Source organism: Teleopsis dalmanni, chromosome 2 (assembly GCF_002237135.1).
Source record: "Teleopsis dalmanni isolate 2A chromosome 2, ASM223713v2, whole genome shotgun sequence".
NCBI lineage: Eukaryota > Metazoa > Arthropoda > Insecta > Diptera > Diopsidae > Teleopsis > Teleopsis dalmanni.
In genome coordinates, this window is record NC_051847.1 from 165,323,150 (window position 1) to 165,340,253 (window position 17,104).

Below are 17,104 nucleotides of genomic sequence, written 5' to 3' on the forward strand. Positions count from 1 at the left end.
GGATTAACACGTTTAATGTGAATTTCAATACAAAAATTTTTGTTTATAAAAGTATTGATTACTTTGTAAGAAAACGTATTATTAACTTACTTACTTTTTGCGTATAACTCATTAAATTATTCGCATATTCTTCAATTTTTTTCGCATATACATGTAATTACTGATTTGTGTTGAATAGACTGTCAAAGAACAACCTATCAACTCTACTGACACTGTTCAGTCCTCCGCTTAATAATACTAGTTTTACTTCCTTATGATCCAACACCAAACTTAATATGCCAAGAGGCACTCCTCTTTTTGTGGCTCATTGGATTAAGGGAATTTATATGCCTATATAAAATTGAGTTATTATTTAAAATTATATATGCTTGTGCGTATATATATTATGTAATTATAAATATTTTTAGATAAGTATTTGTTTTTGCTTGATTTAAGAAGCTTTCACATCAAGTAACTTTTTTTTGCAACCATCAATCATGTTTTGATTTGATATACGCGATAATGCGGCGGGAGTACGAAATCATAAATCAAAACAGTCTTTAATTAAGGAAATTATGTTTTTATTGCACAGATTTGAGCAATTTGAATAAAATTGTAAAGCACTCAGACTAATAACCCAAATTCAAGGAGCTAAAGACCAATTAATATCCTCATAATCAACATAATCATAATCATAATCATTATTAAAATTACTACACAATGCCAAGAAAAGTAAAATGTTTACCGTTTACCTTTTACCTTTTACCGCCAAACAAATTGCAGACATATTCTAGTCCTGTTATACTGCTACATTGCTGCACCTTGGAGACCTCTTGAGTTTCCAGGTTGAAATAAAACCGTAAAAACGTGTGCTTATATACATAGCCACATAGCTGCTCTCGTTTCATGCTTTCACGGCATATCCTTCAGCATAAGGGAAAATTTCATACAAAGCAAAGCAGGATAATAATGTGTACGTTTACAGAAAGGAAAGCGCAGCACAACTCCTTTTCAACGTTTAATAAAAATATACAATATACGAAATACGAAATACAAAGGATAAAGGCTAAATCCACCTACCACCTATCAACTACCAACTACCAGCTACCACCCAGACACATTCAGTCAGTGCTGCCACAGAAAATTAAAATAAAGGCTGGCACAGACAAACTGTGTATGAAACTAGGTCAATAGAAAATCCATTGTAACAAATTTCATTCTCTGCCTCTTGTTAAATATTGGGCGGTAAATTTTATTTTATTCTTCTTTAATATGTGTCGGCTGCGACACCCTCTATCCTCTATCCACTATCCTCTATCCTCTGGCAGGGAAGTACGTGTGTTTATTGCAACGGGAAAAGTATCTGAAATTGAGGAGCTTAAATTGTTTAATTTGATTTTTCAAAAAGAATTACTGAAATTTGTGGTGTGCGAGAGTTTTATTAAATTTCGCTGTTAATTTTGCTTGTTTTTTATGAAAATGAAAAATTTTATTGAGTTTATTTCGCCTATCGATAGGCGATGAGTAGTGCTGATAGCCTTCCTTGTTTACTGAGCTATATAAATTCAATCAATTCGGTGTTGTTTGTAGTGCTGTTAAAATTATAAAAATTTCATATCGGATTTAATGAAAATGTTAAAGTGTCGGTTGCCTTTAGCTTGTTTGAATTCTAGTATAGATATTTTATTGGTAAATGCTCCATGTGTACCATGATGACTACATGACTATAACGACTGCGACGACTGCGACGACTACGATGACTTCGATGACTGCGATGACTACGATGACTACGAGGCAAACTCAATCAACAAGTTGTGTCATGTAAATTGATGAAATGATTGGCAGTTGCGCTCGATTTAAAAATATTTCAAAACAAAAGTCCAAAACAGTACACGAAGGAAGATTACATTTGTTATCCTATCCTTACGTTCAGTTATTAATATGTAAAATGTGTAAAAGTAAATTATGTTTAGAGTTTATCAATAAATTTTATTGATTCTTTTTATAATTTTTTTTATAGATTTTGGGTAAAATTATTTGTATATTTTGGTGAAAACAAATATTACTAACATATGTGCAAAATCTTTTATATATATATTAATCCTAGCTTGAGGCATAACAATAATTTTTAGTCTCTTATTAAATAGAAGGCTGTATTAATAAGTCAGTGACTTTTTGAATAAAACAAATTTTTTTCGGCAAATAAACATTTTATTTTTCTACATAATCACCTTTTAGCTCAATACATTTAGTCCAGCGTTTTTCTAATTTTCTTATTCCCTCCAAATAATAGGTTTTCTCAAAGCTCTCAAAATACGCGTTTGTTTCGATAATGACTTCTTCATTCGATTCAAATTTCTTACCGCCCAGCCATTTCTTTAGGTTTGGAAACAGAAAATAGTCGCAGGGTGCTAAATCTGGAGAATATGCTGGATGGGGTAGCAGTTCGTATCCCAATTTGTAGATTTTGGCCATCGTGACTAGACAAGTGTGCACACATGAATTGTCTTGATGGAACAGCACTTTCTTCTTCACCAAATGCGGCAGTTTTTGCTTCAAATCAACGTCGAATCTGTTCAAAAGCTTTGAATAATATTCGCCGGTGATCGTTTTACCTTTCTCGAGGTAATCAATGTGAATGGCACCGCTTGCATCCCAAAAAACTGTGGTCATGACCTTGTTAGCTGACAGACTCTGTTTGGCCTTTTTTGGTCCACGTTCACCCCTAGCAACCCACTGTTTCGATTGTTCCTTGGTCTCTGGCGTATTGTGATGGATCCAGGTTTCGTCCACAGTAACAAATCAGCGCAAAAATTCGTTCGGATTACGGCTGAACATCATGAAAAACTCTTTTGAAGTGGTCACACGAGTGCGCTTATAGTCGAGTATACGCAATCCCGGCACCCATCTCGCAGAAAGTTTTTCATGTCCAAATATTCGTGTAAAATATGATGTACCTGTTCAGTTCAGATACCACACCATGAGCCAACTGAAGCACTTTCATTCTCCTATGATCATCATGGGCTAATATATAATCTTGAGTTGGAATGGTAAAGATGTGGTTTTCTATTTCCTTGTTTTTTTTTTTTTATATGTAAATTGTAAGTGACTAGAACTCAAGGCACTAAATCTATATTTTTTTGATGGTGATACATTTATATAGTATCTTTGAGTGCATAAATATTGATTTTTTTAAACACCCAATAATTGAACGTATATATCTACAGATAGCTATAGGCTGGGGAGTGTGTCCACATTGTTTTTTTTTGCCAAGACTGACTATTACAATTAACTTATTGTAATGGTTATTGAAGGTATCTACATTTATAATTAATAAAATTAGTCTGGAATTATACTAAGATTATGTCAATAAAATTTTTTTTTTTTATTTTTTTGTTTTATTTTTTGTTCTATTTGTTTTTTTTACTATTTTTTTTTATTTTGTTTTTATTATTTTTTTTTATTTTGTTTTTATTATTTTTTTATATTTTTTTTTATATTTTTTTATTATTATTTTTTTATTAATTTATTTTTTATTCTTTTTTTTTTTTTAAATTTTTATATTAATAAAATAAAGTTTATTTATAGTTCTGAATATCTGTAAATTGCAGATTGTCGTAGCGTGATAAAGTCAAATCTTTTAGTTGCCGATAACATGATTTACATATTTTAAATATATATTTATTTTTTCTTTATTGTATGATACTGTTTGTTATTTTGACATTTTATCCTTTAACACATCTAAATTCAATGAAAAAATGACCGACTGAATCTTTTGTACTCCCACAATCACAATTTTGGCAACATTGAATAGTTTATTTTTAGACAAAATCGATTTTAATCCTTCTAGTTATTTACTGATAGAATATTTTATCAAAAAGCGTATTGTGTATTTAACAGTTTAACGAATTTATTCTAATGAAGTATTTTTTATTTTTTCATTTTAGATATACCTGACATTCCTGATGACATTAAGCACCTTCAGAGCTTACAAGTGGCTGATTTCAGTTCAAATCCAATTCCTCGATTGCCTGCAGGATTTTCACAACTAAAAAATTTAACCGTTTTAGGTTTAAATGATATGTCATTAACAACACTACCACAGGATTTTGGAAGGTAAATATATCTTCTATATTTAACAATTATTTATTGTGTTATTTTTTATATTATTATTATATTTTTTATGTTATATTTTTTATATTATATTATTTATATTAATTATATTTTTTATATTATATTTTTTATATTATATTTTTTATATTATATTTTTTATATTATATTTTTTATATTATATTTTTTATATTTTATTTCATACATTATATTTTATTTTATATATTATATATTATATTTTTTATATTATTTTTTATATATTATATTTTATATATATTATTTTTTATATTAGTTTTCATATATATTTTATATTATTTCTTTATATTATTTTTTTGTATGTTTTTTAATATTATTTTTTATATTGTTTTTTATATTGTTTTTTACATTATTTTCTATTTTTTTATATATATTTCTTCTATTTTCTTTTATATTATTCTTTCTATTTTATTTTATATTTTTTTTTTTATATTATTTTCTTAAATAATAAAATAAGGTATGTGTGAAACTAGTATCGTTGAAAATAAGTTAAACGGAGCTTCAAGTATTCTAAATTTCATAAATATCATTTACAGCTTAACACAACTGGAGTCTCTGGAATTACGTGAAAATCTGCTAAAACACTTACCTGAATCCATAAATCATTTAACAAAACTGAAGCGACTTGATTTAGGTGATAATGAAATCGAAGAGCTGCCGCCATATTTAGGATATTTACCTGGTTTACATGAACTATGGTTGGATCATAATCAGTTACAAAGACTTCCACCAGAAATTGGTTTACTAACTAATCTAACTTATCTCGATGTTTCTGAAAATAGGTAAGATCTTCACTATTTAGTATTATCATTATATTTATATCTTTATCATGTTTATAATGAAATATATATATTCTATTATAAACTTTTTGTAGACTTGATCAATTACCAGAGGAAATTGGTGGACTTGTAAATTTAACGGATTTGGATTTGGCACAAAATCTCTTAGAAACACTACCAGATGGCATATCAAAATTAAGTCGTTTAACGATTTTAAAATTGGATCAAAATCGTCTACAAAGATTGAATGACACAATAGGAGCGTAAGTTTTTATTTAATAAAAAATAAAAATAAATTCTTGTCTACATTAAAAAAATAATTATTACAGTTGTGATAGCATGCAGGAACTTATTCTTACTGAGAATTTGCTTTCTGAACTACCAGCGTCTATAGGGCGTATGACCAAGTTGAGCAATCTTAATGTCGATCGTAATGCACTCGAATATCTGCCAATAGAAATCGGCAATTGTGCTAATTTGGGAGTGTTAAGTTTGCGTGATAATAAGTTAAAAAAATTGCCGCCAGAACTGGGAAATTGTAGTGTTCTACATGTTTTAGATGTTTCCGGAAATCAGTTACAATATTTACCCTATTCGTTGGTGAACTTACAACTCAAAGCTGTTTGGCTGTCGGAGAATCAAGCACAACCCTTGCTAACATTTCAACCTGACACGGATGAGGCAACAGGCGAACAGGTGCGTTTGATTTATGACATTTAATTTTTATTATTAAAATTATTTTTGTATTGTAGCATAAAAATTTAAAAAAAAATTAAATATATTTTATTTTATTTTTTTTCTTTTAAGGTTTTAACTTGCTTTTTACTGCCACAACAAGAATATCAACCAATAACTCCTGGTGAGTATCAAAATTTTTATTTTTTTATTGTGTTTTAATTATTCGATTCCGAAATCATTTGGTGTTGGTGTTTTAGTGGTTCCACATATCTTCAAGATAGTAAGCCATGAGAATTATATTCTCTATTTTCATCAGTATTTGTTATGAGATAAAGTTGGGATATACTTCTTATCCGTTAGATTGCAGCGTACCATTATCATTTCTAATTCTCTTTATGAAGAGAAAAAAGTTATATCCAAACATGTAATTTTAAGGAGGGGGTTCTAATGAAATTTTTCTTATTGCATTATATTGAGATTTCTTTTAATTTTTTAATTTTAATCAACTTTATTATTAAGTGTAATAAAATTTAAAATTTTATGTAAGTACTCTTTTATGTAGAATTCATTATTTGTTTAAATTGCACATACTTTTTTAACTTATCTGCAATTGCAATCACTCAATAAATTATTGTTATTTTTGGTGTAGTAACAAATCGTTAATAATGAGTAAAGCTGATAAGCTGCAATTTTATTTTAAAAGCTTTGATAAACTAAACGATATCTTTTTATTGAGCAGATGACTAACAATTAATCATTTGAATTTATTGAGAATGCAAAAATATGCCTGTTCGTCTAGTCAGTTCAGTTCAGTATATTTTATTTTATTTTTATTTTTATTAATATTTTTATTTTATCAATATTTTTATTTTATTAATATTTTTATTTTATCAGCATTTTTATTTTATTAATTTTAAAATTTAGATGGTTTTCAAATAGCAAAGAAAAAAAGGACAAACACAAAAATTTATTTAATTTTATTGAAATTTGGCTGACCATACAACACTGTTTCGAGTAATGCCAAGTACTCATCATCAGTGGTCTTAGGGAATAATCGAATTTTCATTAATTTATAGTCCGTATATAATTTCTTTGGAATGCAAGTGCCAGGCTTAGAACTCGTGTCAGCTATGGCACAAATTAAAATTAGAAGCTATGGCTAATCGTGATTATCCACAAGTAGCCAAGGCTGCACAAACTTTCAGTGCTCTAGTTCCAGGTTTTTTGTCACTTTTTTATTTATTTTATTAATAAAAAATATTAGAAAAAAATATATACGATAAAATATAAAATAAAATATGTATTTTATAATATAAAATATTATACGAGAACTAGTTATAAAGTTTCTAAATAAAATATGTTAAAGCAAATTTGATGACTTTGGGTTTTAGAGTCACTGTTTAAAATGCTTGATTCTTCTTCCTCCGAGGTATGTAGCAGTGAGTACATCCTTTGTCAATAGTAATGAATCGATATTACATTTACTTAAAAGCATTACAGCTTTGGGCTTACAATTCAAGCTTGCTCATTTTTAACCACCGATCAGTCAACATTGTGACCTTTATGAAAGGTTTCTGGCATAGTAACCTCAATTGGGTGCTCCAAACCATTTATATCTGAAATCGTGCTACTAACCTGTTTTTTCTCTTCAGCTCAATTGTATGAGATTGTCATTTTGAAAACATTGAAAACAAATCAGCCGTTTGAATTTCTTTAGAATACAATGTGTGAACCTTAGTTATTTTAATTTCTTCCCATAAATTAAAAGAGATTGTGATTTTGGAAATTCCGAATCAGTCCTTCGTTTTGAGTTTCTTTAAAATATAATGATCCTGGATTATCTAAAAAATGTGTAACTTCGGTCGCTCCTGCCATAAAATCTTTAATTTGCAGATGTTTGATTCACTACACGTATTAAAGGGAGAACACAAATATTGTAGATGAACACATTTATGTCTAAAAAAAAGGACAAAAACAACGCATTATAGTCCTCTAAAAGAAATAAAAAAAAAATGGAACACATTCTCTTTAAAGAAGATATTAATGTATACCTAATTATCGTGCTTTGTAAAGAAGAAGCAAGAATGGAAATAAATAATCTTTAAGTTATGGATCACTTTTTTAACCTTTTTAATGAATTATGTTTGTTCAAGAAACATAAAAGAAATGATTGTTTATGTATATAATTTTTTTTAATTAAATGATTAATTTGTTTATTTGGTATTGAAAATATAGTATTATTTACCTAATAATTACATAGCTATTTATTACATATATAATATATACATATTTATTGTACTTAATTCATATTATATTATTTGCAGAGTATTTATTTTTATGTTATGTGTATTTATAAAATTATAATATCTCTACAATCTGTATGTATGTATTGTATAAATATGTATTTGTGACCTTGATTGTTTTGTTGTATATATATGTGATCTTTTTTCAAATTATTTTTATTCATTTTAAAGTTGCAGGTTTATGATTATTTTTATTAATTTGTATTAATATTAATGTTAATTAATACTAATTTTTATTTAGTTATTTTTATTAATTTATATTAATATTATTATTTATTTAGTTGTTTTTATTAATTTATATTAATATTATTATTTATTTATTTATTTTATTATTTATTATTTTATTATTAATTTATGAATAAAGTATTAGTGTTGCTGTTAAGCTAGACTTACTTTGTATAGGGACAAAGAAGCTTTATTAAATTTTTAGAAGGGTTTTCGAATAACAAAGAAAGAAATAAAGGACAAACACAAAAATTTATTTTTTAATTTTTATTGAAATTTGGCTGACCAAAGTGCTTTGGTTGTTGTCACTAATTAAATAAAAATAAGTGACAATAAAACCTGGAACTTGAGCATTGAAAGTTTGTGCAGCCTTGGCTTCTTGTGGATAAACACGATTAGTCATCGCTTCTAATTTGACAGGCACGAGTTCTAAGCCTGGCACTTGCAGTCCAAACAAATTATATACGGACTATAAGCTAATTAAATAATATTCGATTATTCCCAAAGACCACTGATGAAGAGTACTTGGTAATACTCGAAACAGCGTTGTATGGTCAGCCAAACTTCAATAAAATTAAAAATAAATTTTTGTGTTTGTCCTTTATTTCTTTCTTTGTTATTCGAAAACCCTCTAAATTTTAATAAAGCTTCTTTGTCCCCATACAAAGAAAGCGTAGCTTTATAGTAACACTAATACTTTATTCAAATATTAGACTTGTGAAAAGTAAAGAACAATATGTTAAAATATAATATTGTTCAACTTTTCCTAACCGCGAAAGCGGATTTGTAGAATAACATAGCATAGCTTCTTTGTAAAAAGCACCAAAATGGTCGCTTTACATATAGTAAGTAAAACAATATGCATTACAAAATGTCTCTACAAAAAGAGTAGCTTTGAAAAGAAATAAAGAAATAGGCAAAACCCAAAAGTTAAACTTTCAATTCGCTGAACTTGTGTTTCTAAAAATAAAGCTGAAGTTTATAAGCTCGTTCTTATTTAAAAAGCACGGCAAGTGCGTTGGTTGTTGTCACTAATTAAATAAAAATAAGTGACAATAAAACCTGGAACTTGAGCATTGAAAGTTTGTGCAGCCTTGGCTTCTTGTGGATAAACACGATTAGTCATCGCTTCTAATTTGACAGGCACGAGTTCTAAGCCTGGCACTTGCAGTCCAAACAAATTGTATACGGACTATAAACTAATTAAATAATATTCGATTATTCCCAAAGACCACTGATGAAGAGTACTTGGCAATACTCGAAACAGCGTTGTATGGTCAGCCAAATTTCAATAAAAATTAAAAAATAAATTTTTGTGTTTGTCCTTTATTTCTTTCTTTGTTATTCGAAAACCCTTCTAATTATTAATTTATTTAATATTTATTTGTTCTATTTATTTATTGTGTTAATTATTTATATATTGTGTTATTTATTTATTTATTGTGTTATTTATTTTTTTATTGTGTTATTTATTTATTTATTGTTTTAATAATTTATTTATTTCTTGTTCTATTCATTTATTTATTGTTTTATTTATTTATTTATTGTGTTATTTATTTATTTATTGTTTTAATTATTTATTTATTTATTGTTCTATTCATTTATTAATTGTTTTATTTATTTATTTATTTATTGTTTTATTCTATGTTAAATTATATAGGCTTTTAAATCCTTAAACAATTTTGATCAAATCTTAAAATCGTCAATCCACACAATTTTGATATGCCATCTGGTAATGTTTCTAAGAGATCTAGATATGCTTTTATTTAGATTTTAAATTTTTAGATGCTTTTTTGATTTAATGCCAAATCCAAAACTGTTAAACATATAAGTCCTCTGATTACTTCTGATAATTGATGAAGTTAATGTATATATATATATATATTGTTTTAGCTAAATGGTCTATTCTAAATAATACACAAATTTCTTTAGTAGCCTTATGAAAGATGATTATAGAGCATAGTCGAAGTATTGGTAATAATAAAATATTGGTAATAATAAAATATTAGTTTAAAATAATATAAAAATTGTGTATTATTTATCATTGACCAATTAGCCCGCACAAAAATATATAAATATTAATTTTTTTTTAATAATATTTGCTATGTTATTATTATGTTTATCGGTACTAAGTCAACAAAATTCTTTTATCAAAATCAGTAAAAAAAAACATTCTATAAATTTTAAGTATATAACAAATTCACGGCTGTATGGTATACACATTATCTTTATAATAAATTTAAGTAATTGTTTGCTATTGAACCTGTTCAACTCTTTGTTTGGAAATGTTGTGCAATAAAATATTTTGCTGACAGTTTTCCAAATAATAGATTTTTTTCTCTTTTTTTAAAAATATTTTTATGCTTAACTTTTGTGATAAGATAACAAATTGAGTTTAGGGCCAAACGTACGTTTACTATCTTGAAGATATGCAACGAGCCACTTTTCGTTCACAAACACACACTCAGATACAGATACGCTCTCACAACCTCAAACATTGGCAAATAAAGCACCGCGCAACGCTTATAGATTACATTATTGACACCGATTTTGCAATGGGTTGGATGGGTTAATTTTTTAATTAAATTTTTTATTATTAATTGAATTAATTTTTTTAAAACTACTTTTTAACTTAAAAATACATTTATTTATTTACATTTTACGCTTTTAATAAATTTATTAATTTTGTTTATTTTTCACTCATGCACAACTTATTCATGACAAAATAAAAACAACTGCACCTGCTACAAATTAAAAAAAAAATATAATATAAAAAATGCCTTAAAATTGCTAATAATTAAAAAAATTAAAACAAACAAAAAAAAATATCAAAAAAAATATTACCGAATATATTGCAAAAATGTGCGATAAGATTATCCACCGGGTCAGCTTTACAGATCGAGTGAGAAATTCGATTCGACGGACTTCCACATTTACCAACAACAAGGTTTGCTGCTTGTATTGCATAATTTTGAGTAATGGCTAATGTCTTTAACCGCATTGCGTTGCCAAATATCTAAGCATCTAAACTGTTAACTAAAGATAGTAACTAATTAACACTCTGTTTTTGTTTTGTTTCTTTGGATTGCTCAACTAAGCTGCCTGCACACCACTGGCTTAAATAGTATATGCACGTTTTCGTAGACGAATGTGAATTTCTTTCGACAGATCGCCATATGCACTTACCATAGATACCATAGATGCCATATGTACCATAGATACAAAGTTAGCTAATTAAGTGCTCATGTCTAGATTGTAGTTGAGATTCATAGCTCTAGTTACTGTAATTAATACCCACCTATCACTAACATACTTTTTCACATTTTATTTAAATGCTAACGTTCTCCGCTGCTAATAGTTTTTTTTTTAGTATTTCATTTGTGTCCAAAGTTAGCGTCTTCAAGACTTCTCCGTGCCGGGTGACGTAATCTTAAAGGCGTTGGCCACATAAAGAGCCACATATTTTATTTCTCGTTTGCCGTCTACATTTCGGTCGGTTTACATTCCAGTTTACTTAATATTATTATTATTATTATTTTGATATGTAGTCTGAGTTGCCAAAGCATACGTTATCAAATTAAAATTTCAAGGCATTAGAGCTCGAGCTCTTCACTCAAAGTTAGTCAAACATAATTTATGCGTAATTCGTGTAAAAATTGCTACTAAATTGTAGTTGTTAAAATTGTAGTATCTAAATTGTAACGGAGTTGAGTTGAATTTGGTGTTTAGTGGAAATTTATTTTCATTAAATAATAATTTTATTACAGAAACAACCAACTTGTTATTTATCATGTCACTTAAAAGAAGAACAGCTACAACTTTTCCAGAAAAGATACGGAAGAACAACATATAGAAATCATCTACGTAATCAATTTTCATAATTTCGTGTTATCTTTTCTGTGAAAATATATATATTTAATAGATTTAATATAGATCTAATATTTGTGCTAGCAAAATATTATCTAAATTATAAATTATCTAAGTTTTTAATATTAGTACTAGCTCTATATCTAGTTGTTGTTGTAGCCCGCCAAGACCTATAAAGCAGATAACATGAAAGGGGTTACTTAGACCCATGTATACGGGATTGTATAGGAGCAAGAATGGATTGGCGAATGGGTGGATTCTAATTGATCGTGTTTGTTATTAATAACAAAATTTCAATCCATAAGCTAAAAAATATTAAACTTGTAACCCTCATTTTGAGTCTCTCTATTTATAGACCTATAGATTTGCCTATGCTTCTGTTTATCTATCTACAATTTTATGTATTTTAATTGTTATACATATAATGTATGTATATTTGAACAAAAAGAGTTGAATTTTGGTTTTACAGAAGCTTCAAATGTTCAAAAGTGCTGACGACTATGGACCCGGGTTCAACATAGTCACGTAATCTTTCTAATGGGTATTTTAGCACAGCTTTTTACAAAAAATTTTATGATAATGTTGCCTGTGTTGCAACATCTAAAGAAGATACCAAAACGTTAACGGACGATAACTACGCAGTTGTAAAATCTTTCTAATCCTGAACCACTAATTCGAAATTATTCAGAAAATTTCATATTCAATTTGGTTACTCCGAATACTTTTTCACAATATATTCTAATTCTAAAAGTGCATTAGTACTTAAAAATATCTCAAGAAAAGTGTTCGAGCAGACCTTGGCGGACTGCACAGATCCAATGCGGTGAAACAATTAATTTAAGTGAATAACAAAAATGACAGCCTAGTTGGATAAAAGCTTTCTTAATTGGACATATTTCTGATGGTGACCACGTTCTTAAAATGAAATTAAAGATACGATACCTGCAGATTTTGTTAAATCCCAAATGTAATTTCGACCTATCTCATCTATGCGTGATTGTTAGGATATGAGACGAGTACCTACGTTTGTCATTCATTGAACCGAATGAGGTTTAGAGTACGACATCAAGAGATATAGTTGAGCTTGTTCATAGAATTTGATTTACCCTGGTATATAGAAAACTCTCTTCAGGGGCAGCACAAGACACAGCATTGTCCCTCAATGTTGTTGTTCTTCTTCTTTAAAGAAGAGAAAAACTACTGTAATTATTTCTACACATAATAAAGGAAAGGTTTCCTACTTGTAATGAATGTGTTATCTCACAGGTTCATAACATTGGCATGAATCTTGAGAACGAAGTTTTAATACGAACCCAATCCACACGAAAGATGTAATCTCGAAAAGAATAACGATCGATACTCAAATTTAATAAATGACTTCGGAAAGCGCACGCCATCGCTGCTGGTCTCTATTGGCTTCCCATTTCGCATGCTTATATATATGGTGAGACGTTGGGACAGTAAGTGGCCCACTGAAGTGAAGGATTAGCCGAAGTAGATTATGAAACTACTTGGGTCCTTTTTCGTTCTTCTATTCTCGGATGTCGTTATTGAGTTAAAGCTGGCGGCTTCCATTCGCATAACTACACCTCTTGTTAATGCAAGCAGCTCATTTAATTTCGCATGCTTACTATTAATAGTATGAATTATGTAATTGTTGTAATTATAAAACCACGTATTCAGCTTTTATACTAAACATCATCATTGCATACATATCAAAATAACATTAAAATAACGCACTCACAAATAGAAAAAGATTACCAAACTGTTGAAGAAATTAATTTGATAATGACATTTTTTTGATTATAAAGTCATGCAATTCATCTTTGATAGTAAGTTTCCATTGCAACATTCAATCTATAGATCTAAATCTTTTTACAGATTTTAACTTTTTCTAATATGTAACGAAATAATAACACTTAAAACCCTTTCCTTCCGTTTACTATAATCTTATACAATAGATCTACCATTCATCGAGTCGTCTTCCTATTTCACAATAGTATATATGCTTTTATAACAGAGAAGAATCACTATTACAGCTCTTAAATAAGAAGTTATTACATATAGAGTATCACAATAAGATGTAGGTGACTAATATTATTGGTTTTCGCTCTCTCTTCTGTTCATTCTTTTTTACTTTCACTCTCGCACTATATATTTCCCTCGTTTCTCTTTCTACCTCTCGCGCTTAATTTACAAATCCTACTCACTCTATCACCCCTTTCTCTTCGTAGAACTTCATAGTTTCTCAATAATATATTATAGTCTCGAACTGTATGGTCAGTCAAAAATTCTATTAATTAAAATAATATAAAATGAATTTTTGTTGTTGTAGTTCATTAATGCTCTGAGTTCTCTACTTAACTTTCTACAGCTTTGCGAAGGGCATATGTCCGATTATTTGTTAGAACTTTCTGGCTTCTTTTGGAAGCATTGGCGACAAAGTTTGTATTATGTATTTGATATATAATAATATTAATATTTTCTTAATATAAATATTTTTAATTACATTTAATATCGACACAGTATTTTCTTATTCATAATTTTGCTAAAATACAGAAACACAAAAATTTATTGCAGTTCCGTCGAACTGTTTTATGATTGTTGTACGAATATTAAAATTTTATTGTTAATTTCAAATTCCATAAATATTTCACTAAACTCATGTGAACAGACAATTAAATTAGAAGGTAATTAACACTGCATAACCTCTCCGCTTCCCACTCATTAAACTGAAATTATCATCGCTAATAAACTTAAAATTGTTGATGTTCGGAACATAAAGTACAGCATCGCATCGATGCCAAGGTCGATGCCGAATTTTATTGTAAAAACACAATTCAAAGTGAATGCCGATATGAAGTTTTAAGGAAACAATGTATAGAATAGATCTAAACCACTTCCGAAGAATATCAACAGAACCCACCCAGTATATGACAGAAATCTAGCACTGGGTTGGGTTGCGTACTGGGTAGCGATGATATGAGATACTTGTGAGAAAAAGTTCTTGTATGTGGACATTGTTTCTATTAATTCATGTAACTTATGGCTTGCTTTTCTACTCGACTCTATAGTTTTTAGTTTTAAATAAAAATTCAAACTAAAAGTCTTTAATTTTTATGCAAATTATTTAATTTAATTCGTCTCGTCGCGTTCATTTTAAGTGACTGAAGCTGAATCTGAAGCTGTAGGTAAGTGTATTGTCTAATTTGTGTTACCCAGTTAGTCACATATTTCGTATGTCGTAACTTACATGTAATAAAATTATATTTTACATAAATCTTAAATAAGTAGAGTGACCCTGACTATAATATAAACTTTTTATTTCATTTCATTTCATTTGAATTCATTAGGTGGCGCGCACATCGTCGTCAAGGTGGTGTGTGCTGACATCTGTGCCCTTTGAGCACTTAATATTTTCATTAGTCGACCGACCTGCGTGCATATACATTTTAGGCAAATTGGTTGCTGGTTCCAAATAGAAGCATATAGAAGCCAAAGCCTTTAATTTAATCAAAAAGCATAAACCGCAAATTAGAAAACTACTAAAAAATGGCCATCAGATTATATTATTGTATTATTTAGTAAAATAGTTTGCAAGAATATAACCAACCAAAAATTTATCAAAAAAAAATAAAAAAAAAAAATAAGAAAAAAATTTCCCTAAATCATAAATCGCTTAATAAATAATATTAATTCAAAATAATCACTAAAATCGTTTGTTGTATGCTTTGTAGCTGCTTTATTGGTTATTTGAACGCTTACACATAATCGCAATTTGTTAAAAAAAATGCATGAAGTTGAAATAAAATCAACAATACAAAAAAAAATATAAAGAAAGAAATCTTAAATATTAAATATTTTGTTTATTTTGTACCAGCACGCGAGCAGGAATCCGGCGACTCTGAAGGCTGGGAAGAGCGTGAAGCCACAAGAACACATTCCGTTAAGTTTTCTGAAGATTCAACACACGAGAAGGACACACCATTTGTGCGCCAAAACACACCACATCCCAAGGAATTGAAGGCAAAAGCACACAAGTTGTTCGCGAAAGAACGTAGCCGTAATGATGAGGGGCCCAATTTGGATACTCTCTCCGAAGAGGTAAATATACATAAATATTTGTAATGTATTTCAATTAAGTTTCCTTTTTATTACTTCTTTACGCATTCAATTTACAGCAAAGTTCCGTAGTCACACCTGTTAGTGGTAAGATGGACCTTAATTCTACTACAACAGACTTTATAGCAGCAGAGGCAAAAACCGCTTATGAAAATCACCAACAACCAATTTCACCTCAAACACAAACAGCACCAACACAACCCACCACCACTCAACAACAAAACAATACTAATGCTAAACGTGAACCGATTGCTGTTGTAGCGCCAACTGCAGCAGTAACGAACGATGAAGAAGACGATAATGATGATTATGTGAGTAAAGATTACAACCATTTCTGTTAAAATTTTATAATACTATAAACATTCTTTTAATGTAGTGATGGGAAAAAAAAAATTATAACAGAATTTTTATAATAAATGTATAATATAATTATAAATAATTATTTATAACAGAATTATGTATTCAAATTTTTAAAAGTTACTTATAACTGAATTTATAACAGAAAACGATAATGGCGATTATGTTAGCAAAGAAAACAACTAATTCTGTTAAAATTTTATAACAGTATTGACGATTTTTAATACAATATCAAATCAAAAGTGGCTATAACAGTTTTTTTAAGAAATTTTATTACAAAGAATTAAGAATATAAAAATGATATATAAGAAATTTTATGAACATTTTATAATAGAATTCTTTATCAATATTTGTAAAAATTACTTATAACAGAATTTTCAAACAAAAACTATAATAACGATTATGTCAGTAAATATATAAACCATTTCTGTTAAAATTTTATTACAGTATTGACAATTTTTAATACAGTTTCAAAACAAATTTATTATAACAGTTTTATGCAGAAATTTGCTAACAAATTTAAATTTGTTATATATATTCATATAAATAAATTTTTATGAATATCTTATAACAGAATTTTGTATGGATTTTTTTAAAAAAGGTTTATAACAGAATTTTTAAACAACGATAATAACGAATATGCCAGTC

The 17,104-nt window shown here is 28.3% G+C and overlaps 1 protein-coding gene across 3 annotated transcripts in view; it reads left to right on the forward strand.

Annotated features, from left to right (window-relative positions):
* Positions 1–3,964: 3,964 nt before the first annotated feature.
* The window catches only part of LOC119680750 (protein lap4-like), a 69,040-nt gene continuing 55,900 nt past the window's right edge, over positions 3,965–17,104 (forward strand). For all 3 annotated transcript variants that reach the window (XM_038093711.1, XM_038093712.1, XM_038093713.1), the window contains exons 1-8: positions 3,965–4,095; positions 4,662–4,907; positions 5,000–5,167; positions 5,234–5,600; positions 5,712–5,763; positions 10,983–11,057; positions 15,858–16,081; positions 16,159–16,410. In XM_038093711.1, coding sequence (XP_037949639.1) covers positions 4,061–4,095; positions 4,662–4,907; positions 5,000–5,167; positions 5,234–5,600; positions 5,712–5,763; positions 10,983–11,057; positions 15,858–16,081; positions 16,159–16,410 — 1,419 coding nt within the window. In that variant the 5' untranslated portion in view covers positions 3,965–4,060. The remainder of the gene's footprint in view (positions 4,096–4,661; positions 4,908–4,999; positions 5,168–5,233; positions 5,601–5,711; positions 5,764–10,982; positions 11,058–15,857; positions 16,082–16,158; positions 16,411–17,104) is intronic.